We start from the raw sequence: 13,948 nt of genomic DNA on the forward strand, positions 1-13,948 counted from the left end.
CCCAAAGTGAAATTTCCATGCAATATCCCAATCCAAACAAATCCAAACAATCCTTTTTTTTTTTTTTTTTTGTGAAAAAGGTAGATTTTAGTGTCTGGTCCCTGTGTCATCAGTGTCGGTCCTACTGGAATCTGGCCGTTTATAATGTGATAATAAGGTGTGAAAATGGAGACACAATAGAGCAGAGTGCATTGGGCCGACTCAACCCTCTGCTGGACCCCCCCCCCCCCTCCCCCCCGCGCCCCCCTCTCACATGACGACACGCACGCAGGCGTTAGCGCTCCACTGATTCAGTCAGCTCGCTGAAATGGTAGGAAACCATACGGTAGAGCGGTGAAAATGGTAATGGTAATGGTAATGGTAATGGTAATGGTAATGGTTTTATTTCATTTGAACATGCATCAGATTCCAATTGAGTGCATCCCATAATCAGTTCCCAGTTCCACATGTCCAAAAGGAGTAGGAAGAAGCAAAGCTTATTAAATCCTACCCCTCCATCTGGTACTTTTACAATCACTAACTCTTACATTTGTTCACTTCCTGCTTTCCTGATATAGTTTAAGGATTTTTTTTTTTTAATAATGTACCTCGTACCGAAGTACTCGGTGATATGAGCATCCAATGCCATAATGTGTACCATAGTGCGTGTCAATATAGTGATATATATAGCACATCATGACTGGTTCAAGACTCTTCATCCTTGGATTTAGCAAACATCAACTGCTTGTATTGTTTCTTGAATTGGCTCATCGTTGTGCATTGTTTGATTTCCTTACTCAATCCATTCCATAGTTTGATTCCACATACTGAAATGCTATGGCTAGCATAACGTAGTCCTAGCATAGAAGTGTTTCAAATGTACTTCTTCCCTGAGATCATATTTCTCCTCTCTTGTAGAGAAGTATTGGATGACATTTTTAGCTAATTTGTTATTTTTAGCCTTATGTATTATTTAGCTGTTTGAAGATGAACTATATCAGCAAGTTGAAGTATTTGTCATTTTAGAAATAAGGAGTTAGTATGTTCTCTGTAGGCGGCATTATGAATTATCCTTACTGACCTTGTTTGCAGTACATTTAGCCAGTGAAGATTACTTTTATAGTTATTAGCCCATATTTCCACACAATAAGTAAGATATGGTAGAACCAGAGAGCAATAAAGAGTGTGGAGTGATTTCTGATTGAGAAACAAATTTTGCTTTGTTCAATATTGAAATATTTCTGGCCACCTTATGTTGTATATTTGTAATATTTTCATCTATTGTGACTTGTATTATGGTGTATTTATACATTATTAGCAGTTTAGAATGGGTAAGATTTATGGAACCATGACTATGAAATGAAATGCATGTTTGTTGTAAATCAGGAATTGGTATCATAGGTTTGTTGGACCAGCCCAGGTTGAAAGATCTCATGGATTATTTTTATTATTTGATTTTAAGAAGTGGTAGATGAGCCTGGGAGTGTCAAGGATGGTGTATTATGTTATTCAAATAGGAGGAACCTTGTTCCACTTTCTTTTAAAGGTGCTACTTTTGCCATTGTTAGAATCTTAGCCACCGTCTTAGCCGGACTGTCTAAGACCAAAAAGCGTCATATCTCCAAGCGATGTGTGTGAAAACAACACCAAGCAGAAGGTTCTTAGGATGTCTCTGTGGTAGATAAGCACCTCGCCGTACTCGGTATCAAACGTAGCGGGTCACGTGGGGCGCATCCGATCCGACCCTAACAACGTGTACCGTCTGTCCTCAGATGACCCGGCATCTGACAAAGCCATCAAGCTTAAAGCGAGCCACGGCGCTGCTACCGAGGATGGAGAACAAGAGGAACACGGCGACCGTGAAGACGACGAGCTCGACGACGACTCCATCTTCACGTGCGACAACTGTCAGCAGGACTTCGACTGTCTGGCCGAGCTCACCGAGCACAGAACCAACCACTGTCCAGCAGGTGAGATTCGTGTTTGATTCCGTCCATCAAACCAGCAGTAGTTTCAGGTGTCACATTTGTTACATTGTTATTGTTACATCTTTGTACCTCATTTGAAATGTATGGACCCCCCCCAACTGGGACTTTACAAATAGTAAACCTAATTTAGTAGTGGAATATCCCACTTCTGACACACATATACACACACGGGTTGTTATTAGTAGTGCTGTAATTAATGGAGGGACTGAAAGGAACGCGGCGGGGGCATCTGGTTCCTACAGATGAATCCAAATGCTCACTTAACAAGCCAACACACACTCCGGCGTACATCCATGCACACGCTTCTCACGGGCTGCAAGACAGTCTGCTGCCCCGAGCGCCCGAGAGTGTGTGTTTACTTTGATATAAGGAACGAAGAACCATGGAAGGGGGGGGGGGGGGCTTTGTTTAAACTGGTAAATATAGTGTTTTTACAGGGTGTGTTATACAATAAGACCCCTCAGCAACCTGGTGTTCAACAAGCAGTCCCAGGAGAACCATGTGTTGCACATCCAGCCAGTGAAGATGCTTGGATGCTTTGTCCTTCCAGATCTTTATGTCCTAGCTGCAGAAAATGGGGGGGGGGGGGGGGGGGGGTGTATGGATTTCAATATTATTATTATTTTTTTTTTTACTATAAATAACTATAACTGTATAACTAATACTAGACATAAAGAAGACTTGCTGTAAATGTGTTGCGGTGGACAGACAGGAAGTGATGTCAGGGGTTCAGAGTTGAGTTTAGGCTTGGCTTGGACTAAGGCTGCAGCAGTTGCTCTTGTTTTTGTGAGGGGGTTATTGCATGGAAGCCCCTTTCTGCCACTCAAATCAAAAGTTATCCCAATGGCAAGTCATAATTATAAGATAAAAGGTCGAAATTATGAGACGAAAAGTCAAAATTATGAGATTAAAAATCAAAATTATGAGATAAAATGTCCAAATTATGAGATAAAGTCATTTATGCCAAGGGAATAAGGCGATACCTGTGGCATATGCACACTTTGTATGTCATAATTTCGACTTTTCATCTCATAATTTAAATTTTCTTCTCATATTTTTGACTTTTTATGTAATAACTTTTGGCTTTTTATCTCATAATTTCAACTTTATCTGATAATTTTGACTTTTTATCTCACAATTATTACTTTTTACCTCATAATTTCGACTTTCGCATCTCATAATTTCGACTTTCTTATCTCATAATTTCAACTTTCTCATCTCATAATTTTGACTGTTTATCTCACAATTATGACTTTTTATGTCGTAATTTCAACTTTCTTATCTCATATTTTTGACTTTTTATGTCATAATTTCAACCTTCTCATCTCATAATTTCGACTTTCTTCTCTCATAATTTCAACTTTCTCATCTCATAATTTTGACTGTTTATCTCACAATTATGACTTTTTATGTCGTTTAATTTAGACTTTCTGATCTCATAATTTCAACTTTCTTATCTCATATTTTTGACTTTGTATGTAAAAAATTCGACTTTTTAATCTCATAACTTTGACTTTATCTGATAATTTGGACATTATCTCATAATTTAGACTTTCTTATCTCATAATTTCAACTTTCTCATCTCATATTCTTGACTTTTTATGTAATAAATTCGATTTTCTATCTCATAATTTTGACTTTATATAATAATTTTGACTTTATATAATAATTTTGATTCTTTATCTCTAAATTATGACTTGCCATTGGGATAACTTTTTTTTTTCAGCGGCGGAAAGGGGCTCCCATATCATTGTACCTGTGCTGCAATAAAAGCCTGTTGTTCCGGCAAACAAGTCTGGTGCTTGTGTGTCTCACAGAACATTACAGTAACGTTACCGACACCTAGTGGTCGGTGTGGAATACTACATAGTTTCACAGCATCTTCTGAATGCCTTATATTTGATTTTTAGTACATTTAGTCATTTTTATGCTTAAGAATACTTTAATTTAGGCAAAACGACACATTTTATTTACAAATAACAGGCCATATTCAACATTAATGAGGGAAATTAGCCTGGATATTGACGCGATAACGCCAGGTTTTTCCGTCTTTCCACCAGAAATTCCAGATTTTTTCCTTGCCGATTCCCACCAAGCCATAATTGCGTAAAAGTCTATTTGGGGTCTGTCTCCAAGCCCGCCACTGGAATCGCACCGCCACACATGTACTGCATGCCGTGTCTCTGTCAGCCTCGCATGCGGCCTATGATTTTCAGCACAGGAGTCTGGGGAAGGCGACATGTTGCTGAGCGAGCGAGCGAGCGAGCGCAGGGGAGGGCAAAAGGATGAACAGGAGAACGAGAAGAAATAAAATGATGAAACATCTCCCCGGAGAAAAAGTGGTTGAGATTACAGAGTAATCCCGCAGCTCAGCAGGAAGTGCGCTCGCATGTGGCGGTTAGCGTATACGTACGCCGGTTCATCTTTGTGTTGTTTTTGTTGCTGTGGGGCCATTGCAGTCTGGGTATTGTTGTGGGGAAGCCTAAATTAAAAAAGACGGATGCTTTTAACTTACCTCCTTGGTGCTCCTGGGAAGTGGACGTCGTGGGACGTACTGTATGGGACACACGCACGCACGCACCCGCTCGCCTTCTAGGGATAAACACAATACCCAAATTAAAAAAAGGTTCTCTTCCTCCTTTGTGGCATCCATATTTACTTCATATTGCAACGTGGTGCATGCACATTGTCTTCTTGTTCTTACTAAGTGGGTCGTGACCAGTTTACACATTAGTATCCAGTGTCAATTAATTCGTAAACAATGACAAATTGTATTGGAATTAAGCATTTTTATTCATACAAATGACTCACTGAACTAAAATACAAAGCAATGTAATATCGACTGTACTGTAGTATTCTACATTGGCCACTAGGTGTATAATAATCATAACAATAACACGCTACTGTTGGGGCCATGACCCACGACGAGCTAAACTCGACTCTGAACCTCCAACGCCACTTCTCGTCCTCCACAGATCTGTGATTTGTCATTTTAGAAATAAGGAGTTAATATGTTCTCTGTAGGCGGCATTATGAATTATCCTTACTGGCCTTTTTTGTACAGTAAACCTCGGATATATCGGACTCGGATATATCGGAAATTCGCTCACAACGGACAGATAAAAAAAAGAACCGATTTTTCTGTAATGCATTTCCAATAAAAATTCATTGCATATATCGGATTTTTTATAACGGATTTCGCCTATTTCGGACAAAATCTCCAGTCCCGTTCCAATGCATTTCCATGAAATTTCCCTGGCATATATCGGATGGCCGCATCGTGGCGCTCCGATTCGCCGAATGGTGACAGGCCGCTATACGACGTCATTTGCAGCGTTTGCAGCGTTGCCTGCGCGTCCAGGTACATTGGAAACATAGTCAAGGAAGTGCCTTTTTATAACGGATAAAATCCCATTTACGCATATACCGGATATAAATCCCATATATGCGTAAAACGGACATTTTCCGGTATACGCATATAACGGATTTCGCTTATATCGGACAAAACCAGTGGGAACAATTGAATCCGATACATCCGAGGTTTACTCTAGCACATTTAGCAAGTGAAGATTGCTTTTATAGCTATTAGCCTATAGCTATAGCTATTAGCCTATAGCTATAGCTATAGCTGGTAGATGACACACTAGATCACCTACTTTTGCTTTCTGGGAGCACAAGGAAAAAAAAAAAACGTGAGTAAACGATACACACCTAACTCTCCTGCTAGCAGATTTCAGCTCAGCATTTGCAATAAGAGTCACTGTCACCTCCAAAACCCTCCTCCATCGCTTTCCGATTGCCGTTGTTCACCCGGCTTTGCTTCTCACAGCAACTGTGGTGCATTCAAATGCTCATACCGTATATGTTTTACCACGTATTTTTACATTTACGCTGACTTGCGGTGAATAAGATATGTTTTTCTGTGGGCCTCCACTGTATGTTGCTCCTGAGTTACAGGTATGCTATACATCAGGGGTGCTCACACTTTTTCAGCATGCGAGCTACTTTTAAAATGACCGAGTCAAAATGATCTACCCACTACAAAAATGCAAAACATCTATTTATTTTCAAATGTATTGAGGATTATTTGTACGTACAATGTATGTTGATGTACCTTACATAACCAAATGAGCCAATATTGCAAAACACACATAATTAACTATTAACATTTTTTGTAATTACCTGAGTTTACTTTGATGACTTGCACTGAATTGAACCAGCCAGGGATGCATAGTCCGGACAGTAGCTGCTGATAGCCAGCCTCAAGCACACTTCCAAATGTTTATCAGTCATGGATAATATCCGTATCATAATATCCGTATAATATTCCATATCCGTATGGAAGTCATATGTTTTTTGCCTTTTTACTTGGTCCAGTTTTTGCCTTTTTACTTGGTCCAGCTCCTTCACTCATTTTAGTGACCATAAACTTTAGCGAGGGCTTTAAAATCTGACGCAATTCGCCGACTAGCTTAGCACTTTGCATCGTTGTTTACGCATGAGCGGTGACCTAAAGGTCAAAATTCAGTTGTCATCTGACTGGTTGTCCTGTATGTCAATCAAGTAACGGGGATGGATGATAGGCTGACATCGTAAGTTCTGCTGCACTTAGAGACGTTGTTTGATTTGATTGGTCGCCCGAAGGGCAACATTCAGTTGTCATCTGAATGGCTGCCCTGTATATCAATCAAGTGACGGCATTGATGCTGGGATGATATTTTTTTAATGTCACGCAGCGATCGACCAGCGATCGACCAGTACCACCTCCGCGATCGACCGGTAGCTCGCGATCGACTTAATGAGCACCCCTGCTATACATGCTATACATGCTATACATGCTATACATGCTATAAAACCAGCCAATAACCTCCATGTCCTCCCATTTTGCCTGAGGTTTTGCTAATTAGTGGTCTTATTGTGGCGAGGAAATGACGTTGCCGCACACCCTTGTACACCGGCGTGGCGAATGAGCCCCGAGTTAGCATGGCACTACAGCTATAACACTGAATGGGTCCCAGGTGCCGCCGTGAAGCACCAAGTAATTCAGTGGCACTCTAGCAGAAGGCCTATAAAGAGGCGCCATTAATTTGAGAACAAATTGGACAAACACACTCGTGCACACACCGTGCCGCAGATAAACGCGTGTACAGCCAATCGGGCTTGAACGCAACCCCGAACAGAGCATCGGGTTCGCGTGCTAGTAGTATTGTACTCCAGCCTGACCAGTGCGACTTCAAATATTCCAAAAGTGTCTTTAGTTTTTGTCCTGGCCGTGCCTTCCCATGTAAAGGAACACCATGTTCTAAAACGTCATGCGTGTGCTGCTTTCCGTGTTTTACAACGTGGGCCCGCGTCCTTCGGGTGTGCTGTGCGTGCAAGAGAAAGCGAGAGCAAGAGAGTGTGAGTCGCGGGAGTGTCGATGGGTCTCGGTAGGAGTCAGAATGTGGAGCACGGGATCCCAGAGGAGAGGAGGAGCGGGAAAAAAAAAAACTCCCACAGATCAAATGGAGAACATTCCCTGGTCCTTCCAAGCCACAGCACACATGAAGCTAACCTTAATCTAACCTCAGCAGAACCTCACGTCTTTGTGGGCGGATTCAACCGTTTCATCACTTCCTTTTGAAGGGAAGCGGGTGCCCGTGAAGTCATGACCACAACATGCAAGGGTTGTGTTGGTTTGATATCTATACGCCATAACTTACATGTAAATCCAAGTCGAACACGTGAAGGTCATATCATACATATGTTTGTACCCTCTTAAAATATTTCCAAAGGCTAGTCTGGAAGGATAACCTCTTCTACTCCCAGATATCCTTGTAACAGCGCACAGAATCCATGACCCCCCCCCCTAGCATAGCTAGGTTGGGATAGGTTACAAATACTCAAAACAATTTTTTTTATAATACACTTTTGAGTTTCTTACCTTTTTGAATGTGGAAAAAAAAAGTTTTTCCAATTTTTAATGGTTTGATGTATTTGAAATAGTTATCGTATTTTCTAGAAAGATCTAGAAAGTTATTGTGTGTCGCTGCTCTATAGGAGTCCATAACTCATCATTCCATGATGTGACTGAGAGATCACACGCTACATTTGTACTACATAGCGTATTTTATTACCGGTGTGCATGGTAACTAGTTCTCCACCGAGGAAATTGAGGGTTTAAAGTAATTGACGAGAGCGTTTTGGGAACACGGAACGCTGCAGTGAGGACCACGTGGAACATAGGAACCCTTAATGGCTCATTTTCATGGACTACTTGATTGTTGTTCTACATGCACAAATAGTGTAGTACGGTGTCCCGGCTCCCATCGGGGGTGTTTGCTTTGCTGCGACACAGCAACGTGAGTGATGTCCGTAAGCGAGAAGACGTACGTGGAAATGAGTTAAACGTTGTTCCTGTCCGTCAAAGCAGGAGGGCCCAAACTGGTGATGTCACTGACAGATAGCAAGTCTTAAACACAGCTGGTGGCGTCTTAGATGGTGTGGACCGTGTGTGTGTGTGTTTGTGCGTGTGTGTGTGTGTGTGTGTGTGTGTGTGTGAGAGGTGCATATTCAGTAACTTCCGAAGCTATTTGTGAAGTCTTTATTAATTGAGCATGCTCAGTCGCACTTTTTTTTTTGCCCCGCTATCCTTTTGTGTTATTGTCAGGCAGCTTAAAAAATCAAAGGCAAAGCGGAGGAAGAAACAGAAAAGAGGGGACACAGGTGGGGGGGGGGGCAGTAGAGGAAGAAATAGAAAAGAAGGGAGGGGGGCAACAGTGGAGGGAGAAATAGAAAAGAGGGGATAAAGGTGGGGGGGCAACAGTGGAGGAAGAAATAGAAAAGAGGGGAGGGGGGCAACAGTGGAGGAAGAAATAGAAAAGAAGGGAGGGGGGCAACACTGGAGGAAGAAATAGAAAAGATGGGATAAAGGTGGGGGGGCAACAGTGGAGGAAGAAAACGAAAATAGGGGAGGGGGCAACAGTAGAGGAAGAAATAGAAAAGAGGGGACACAGGTGAGGGGGGGCAACAGTAGAGGAAGAATTAGAAAAGAGGGGATAAAGGTGAGGGGGGGCAACAGTAGAGGAAGAAATAAAAACAAGGGGATACAGGTGAGGGTGAGGGGGGCAACAGTGGAGGAAGAAATAGAAAAGAGGGGAGACAGGTGAGGGGGGCAACAGTAGTGGAAGAAATAGAAAAGAGGGGAGAAAGGTGAGGGGGGCAACAGTAGAGGAAGAAATAGAAAAGAGGGGATAAAGGTGGGGGGGCAACAGTAGTGGAAGAAATAGAAAAGAGGGGATAAAGGTGAGGGGGTGCAACAGTGGAGGAAGAAATAGAAAAGAGGGGAGACAGGTGAGGGGGGGGGCAACAGTAGTGGAAGAAATAGAAAAGAGGGGAGAAAGGTGAGGGGGGCAACAGTAGAGGAAGAAATAGAAAAGAGGGGATAAAGGTGGGGGGGCAACAGTAGTGGAAGAAATAGAAAAGAGGGGATAAAGGTGAGGGGGTGCAACAGTGGAGGAAGAAATAGAAAAGAGGGGAGACAGGTGAGGGGGGGGGCAACAGTAGTGGAAGAAATAGAAAAGAGGGGAGAAAGGTGAGGGGGGCAACAGTAGTGGAAGAAATAGAAAAGAGGGGAGAAAGGTGAGGGGGGCAACAGTAGTGGAAGAAATAGAAAAGAGGGGATAAAGGCGAGGGGGGCAACAGTGGAGGAAGAAATAGAAAAAAGGCGAGGGGGGGCAACAGTGGAGGAAGAACTAGAAAAGAGGGGAGACAGGTGGGGGGGGGGGTCAACAGGGATTGAAAAACATGGTGGAAATGGAGAGCGGGGCTGTTAGTGCGGGGGGCCCTTGGGTGACTGGTTGGTCCCCCTGCGGGACATCTCCCCTCTGCTAAGCCCCCACCGTCTGTTGCAACCCGCTGCCTCTCTCTCACACACACACACACACATACACACACATACACATGCACACACACACACACACACACACACACACACACACACACACACACACACACTGAAACACAAGCACACACCTCGCTGTGTCTGTCGACAGGACAGCAGCTGAGTCCTGTGAGGCCAAGACTCTTATTAAAACCACAGATCACTTTCTACTAGAAGGGAAGGTAGGAGGGGCTTCATGGGGAACTAAATTACAGACCCACTGTGTGTGTGTGTGTGTGTGTGTGTGTGTGTGTGTGTCGTCCAGTAGCTGCAAGTGAATTTTTTCTAGTCACGCCTTTTTTTTTTTTTTTTCCCAGTGTCTTTTTCTTATTTTCCCAGTTGGCTTGCATGCTCTTCGCCTTCCCCCCACTGCATTGCCCTCCATCCTCCAAGTGTGTGTGAGTGTGTGTGTGTGTGTGTGTGTGGGTACCCGGGGGTGGCCTGAAGATTCCTGTGCTAAGCCCTTGGCATACATACAAGTACACACACACAGTAACAGCGTGCAGACACAGCTGGCTGCTGCTCAGGTTTTCCAGGGAGAGAGAGAGAGAAGGAGAAAAGAGAGAGCAGTAGAAGAAGAAGAAAAAGGCGGGGGGGGGGGGGGGTCATAGCATGCTGTGAGGGAGAAGGGTTGTTGTGGAGTCATTTTTCATCACAGGGTTCATTTTTCACCCCCACTTCTTCCACTGACTTCATCGCTCTATTTCTCTTTATCCATCCTCTCCTCCTGCCCCCCTCCCTTGATCCCGCTTTGTCTGTGTTTATCTTCCCTTTTTCTTGTCACCCCCCTCCCGGCCATCCTTTCTCTCTCTCTTTTGCACCCAAACTCTTTCCATCCTCATCTCTCGCCATCTCCCTCTCTTTCAGCCTAGTTTCTCCTTTATGAAATATGGATGGCAGCAGTTTTGGGTGCGCTGAGAGGTTTGCAGTTCGGGGGGGGTGGGGGGGGGTGAGAGGAAGCGGCAAGGGAGGGAGCAACCGTCTCGGCAGACGTGCCTTGTGCATGCACCTAAACACCTCGCTGAGCAATCTGTCAACATGTCAGCAACACATGTTTGGTAAAAAAAAAAAAAAAAAAAAAAAAAAAAAAAGGAGAAAGGAGAACGTGAAAAAGATCTCTCCTCCTCCAGCGGGAGTAATGGCTCCCACCAGGGCTCGGGAAATGCTTTGAATTCAGCAGATTTCTATTGCGGGGTTCTCCCCCGGGGGCATCTTTTTTACAATGCCTGCATCTCAGAAATTTGAGCCCGAGGACCCCTAGGGGCGTCCTTTCATAATGCCTGAAAATGTAGGGTTATATTGTGTGCTCTTCCCCATGAGGCTTTTATTAATACCTGTATTCACTGCCGCTGGAAATTACACGGGCGGCGCTGCGGGGGCCCGCGCTCGCTCCAGGAAGGGAGAAAGACTCTGTGGGGACGTTTTCTCTCTTCTTTCTCCCCCCTTCCTCACCTCTTCCTCTGCTACTTCAGCTCTCGTTTCTTTTTCCTACTTCGTGCGATAGCGAAACCAAGAATTTGCCAAAGGACACAAGAAATCAGTGTGTGTGTGTGTGTGTGTGTGTGTGTGTGTGTGTGTGTGTTGGCATCAGCTCGCCCCCTTGTATTCAGCCCCGCTTTGCTCCGAGGAAAAGAAGCACTCAATTAAAAATGTAACTTCCTTTCTTGTTTCCTTCTCATCTTGCCTTTCTTGCTCGGTGTCCTTACGCACCTTGTGTGTAGATCTCGCCCGGGGTAAATATTTGTGGCTGCATGCGGATGTGGACGGATATTCGCTTATGTCAGTCGTCCATGACTGCGTGTGTGTGTGTGTGTGTAAGAACGACGACGCGTCAGCTTCTGTTTTCCAAACATTCATTAGAATTTTTTCAGCCAAAGGGTTTTGCAGCTTGTCTATGTTTTTCCGTCTCCGGGTTTGTGTTTATTGATCAAATATTTACACAGTCAGATTAGGAGATATACATTTACATATCTTTGAATAAATAAATTGCCTCGTCTCTGCAGCCACATTTTTCTGTTTAGTTTTCAGATTTGTGTGTTTTGCTCTCCACTGTTCCAGTCGTGATGGAACACTTCGCCGAATACATCACTTTCGGTCTGGTGTGGTTTTTATGTTCTTGTTAGAATTACAGACATCCGGATCAGTTTTTGCATTTTTTTTATTGATCGGCGTTCGGAGGATGCGATTTTTACAGCAGCTTCCATAACATGATTTGTTTTTGTATATGGCCGGAATGTAAACAAACCATGTCAGCCATGTTGAAGTACATACGTCTCCACTCTAAGATTGTGTTCGAAACCGCATACTAACTACTCCATACTTCCATGCCCATACTATCCACACGCCGTACTGCATACTAACTACTCCATACTTCCATGCCCATACTATCCACACTTCGTACTGCATACTAACTACTCCATACTTCCATGCCCATACTATCCACACTTCGTACTGCATACTAACTACTCCATACTTCCATGCCAATACTATCCACACTTCGTACTGCATACTAACTACTCCATACTTCCATGCCTATACTATCCACACGCCGTACTGCATACTAACTACTCCATACTTCCATGCCCATACTATCCACACTCGGTACCGCATACTAACTACTCCATACTTCCATGCCCATACTATCCACACTCGGTACCGCATACTAACTACTCCATACTTCCATGCCCATACTATCCACACTCGGTACCGCATACTAACTACTCCATACTTCCATGCCCATACTATCCACACGCCGTACTGCATACTAACTACTCCATACTTCCATGCCCAATACTATCCACACTCCGTACCGCATACTAACTACTCAATACTTCCATGCCCAATACTATCCACACTCCGTACCGCATACTAACTACTCAATACTTCCATGCCCAATACTATCCACACTCCGTACTGCATACTAACTACTCAATACTTCCATGCCCATACTATCCACACTCCGTACTGCATACTCCATCCATCAATCCATCAGACAGTATGCAAAGCGTTTACGCTACAGCGTACTACATGATAACCCACGATGCATTGCGCTCCTACTTGAGCCGAAATCGACGGACTGAAGCTGATTTCACTTTAGCGCTAAACTCTTTAAATACATAACTTTATTGAGATTTTGTTTTTTTTTTAATCAGGCGAGAAATTGGCTGTTTAGATCCAAATATCCAATTATTTGTCCAAATAACAAACCGTTTACAATTTCGTTTGGACGAATTTGGCAAAATTTAAGCTAGCCGAAGTGAGCAACGCACTTCATGTTATTTTCACAAAATAAAACACCCCCTTACTTTTGTCAATCAAAAAACCATAGTGATAAATCACTGCTTTTACTTTGAAAACAAGAAGCGAACCAATTCTGCTGTTCAGTGTTCGGACAACGTTTTTTTTTCTTTTTTTCGAAGTGACGTCACGTCATGTTGCATCCTGGGTAATTTGAGTGTGAGTAGCAAGCTGATGATACATACTCAACATTTCTGGTGAATGCAGTATGAATCCGGGAACTTTTCGCATACTCAAAAATGGCATACTGCCACTGCATACTCAAAGAGTTAGTACTCAAAGAGTAGTAGGTAAGTATGCGGTTTCGAACACAGCCAAAAACATGCTAGGTTAATTGGCGACTATGAATGCGAGTGTGAATGGTCGTTTGTCTATATGTGCCCTGTGATTGGCTGGCCACCAGTCCAGGGTGTACCCCTGCCTTTTGGCCCGAAGACAGCTGGGATAGGCTCCAGCACCACCCACGATACTCGTGAGGATAAGCGGTAGAAAATGAACAAATGTTCACAAATCTGTGTCATTCATCACTTGTATGACGCAGCCTTTTATTGTAGCCAGCCTGTGGGAACAACCATGCTGTCTAATCAGCATCTGGATATGGCACACCTGCGACATTCTCGGCAAAGGAGACCTTGTTATTTGAGAGAAAACAGCTCAAACGCCTTTCTTAAATCTCCAGCGTGAATTCATATATTGGTTATTAATAACCAATATAGTTTTGGGCTTTCTACGAAGAAGCCGCCAGATGATTTCTTTGTGATTT

The 13,948-nt window shown here is 43.4% G+C and overlaps 1 protein-coding gene across 2 annotated transcripts in view; it reads left to right on the forward strand.

The window, feature by feature from the left end:
* znf423 (zinc finger protein 423) overlaps nt 1-13,948 on the forward strand; it is a 175,002-nt gene that overhangs the window by 44,261 nt on the left and 116,793 nt on the right. For both annotated transcript variants that reach the window (XM_058076285.1, XM_058076286.1), the window contains exon 3: nt 1,752-1,949. In XM_058076285.1, coding sequence (XP_057932268.1) covers nt 1,752-1,949 — 198 coding nt within the window. The remainder of the gene's footprint in view (nt 1-1,751; nt 1,950-13,948) is intronic.

The sequence above is a fragment of the Doryrhamphus excisus genome, chromosome 6 (genome assembly GCF_030265055.1).
Source record: "Doryrhamphus excisus isolate RoL2022-K1 chromosome 6, RoL_Dexc_1.0, whole genome shotgun sequence".
Taxonomy (NCBI): Eukaryota; Metazoa; Chordata; class Actinopteri; order Syngnathiformes; family Syngnathidae; genus Doryrhamphus; species Doryrhamphus excisus.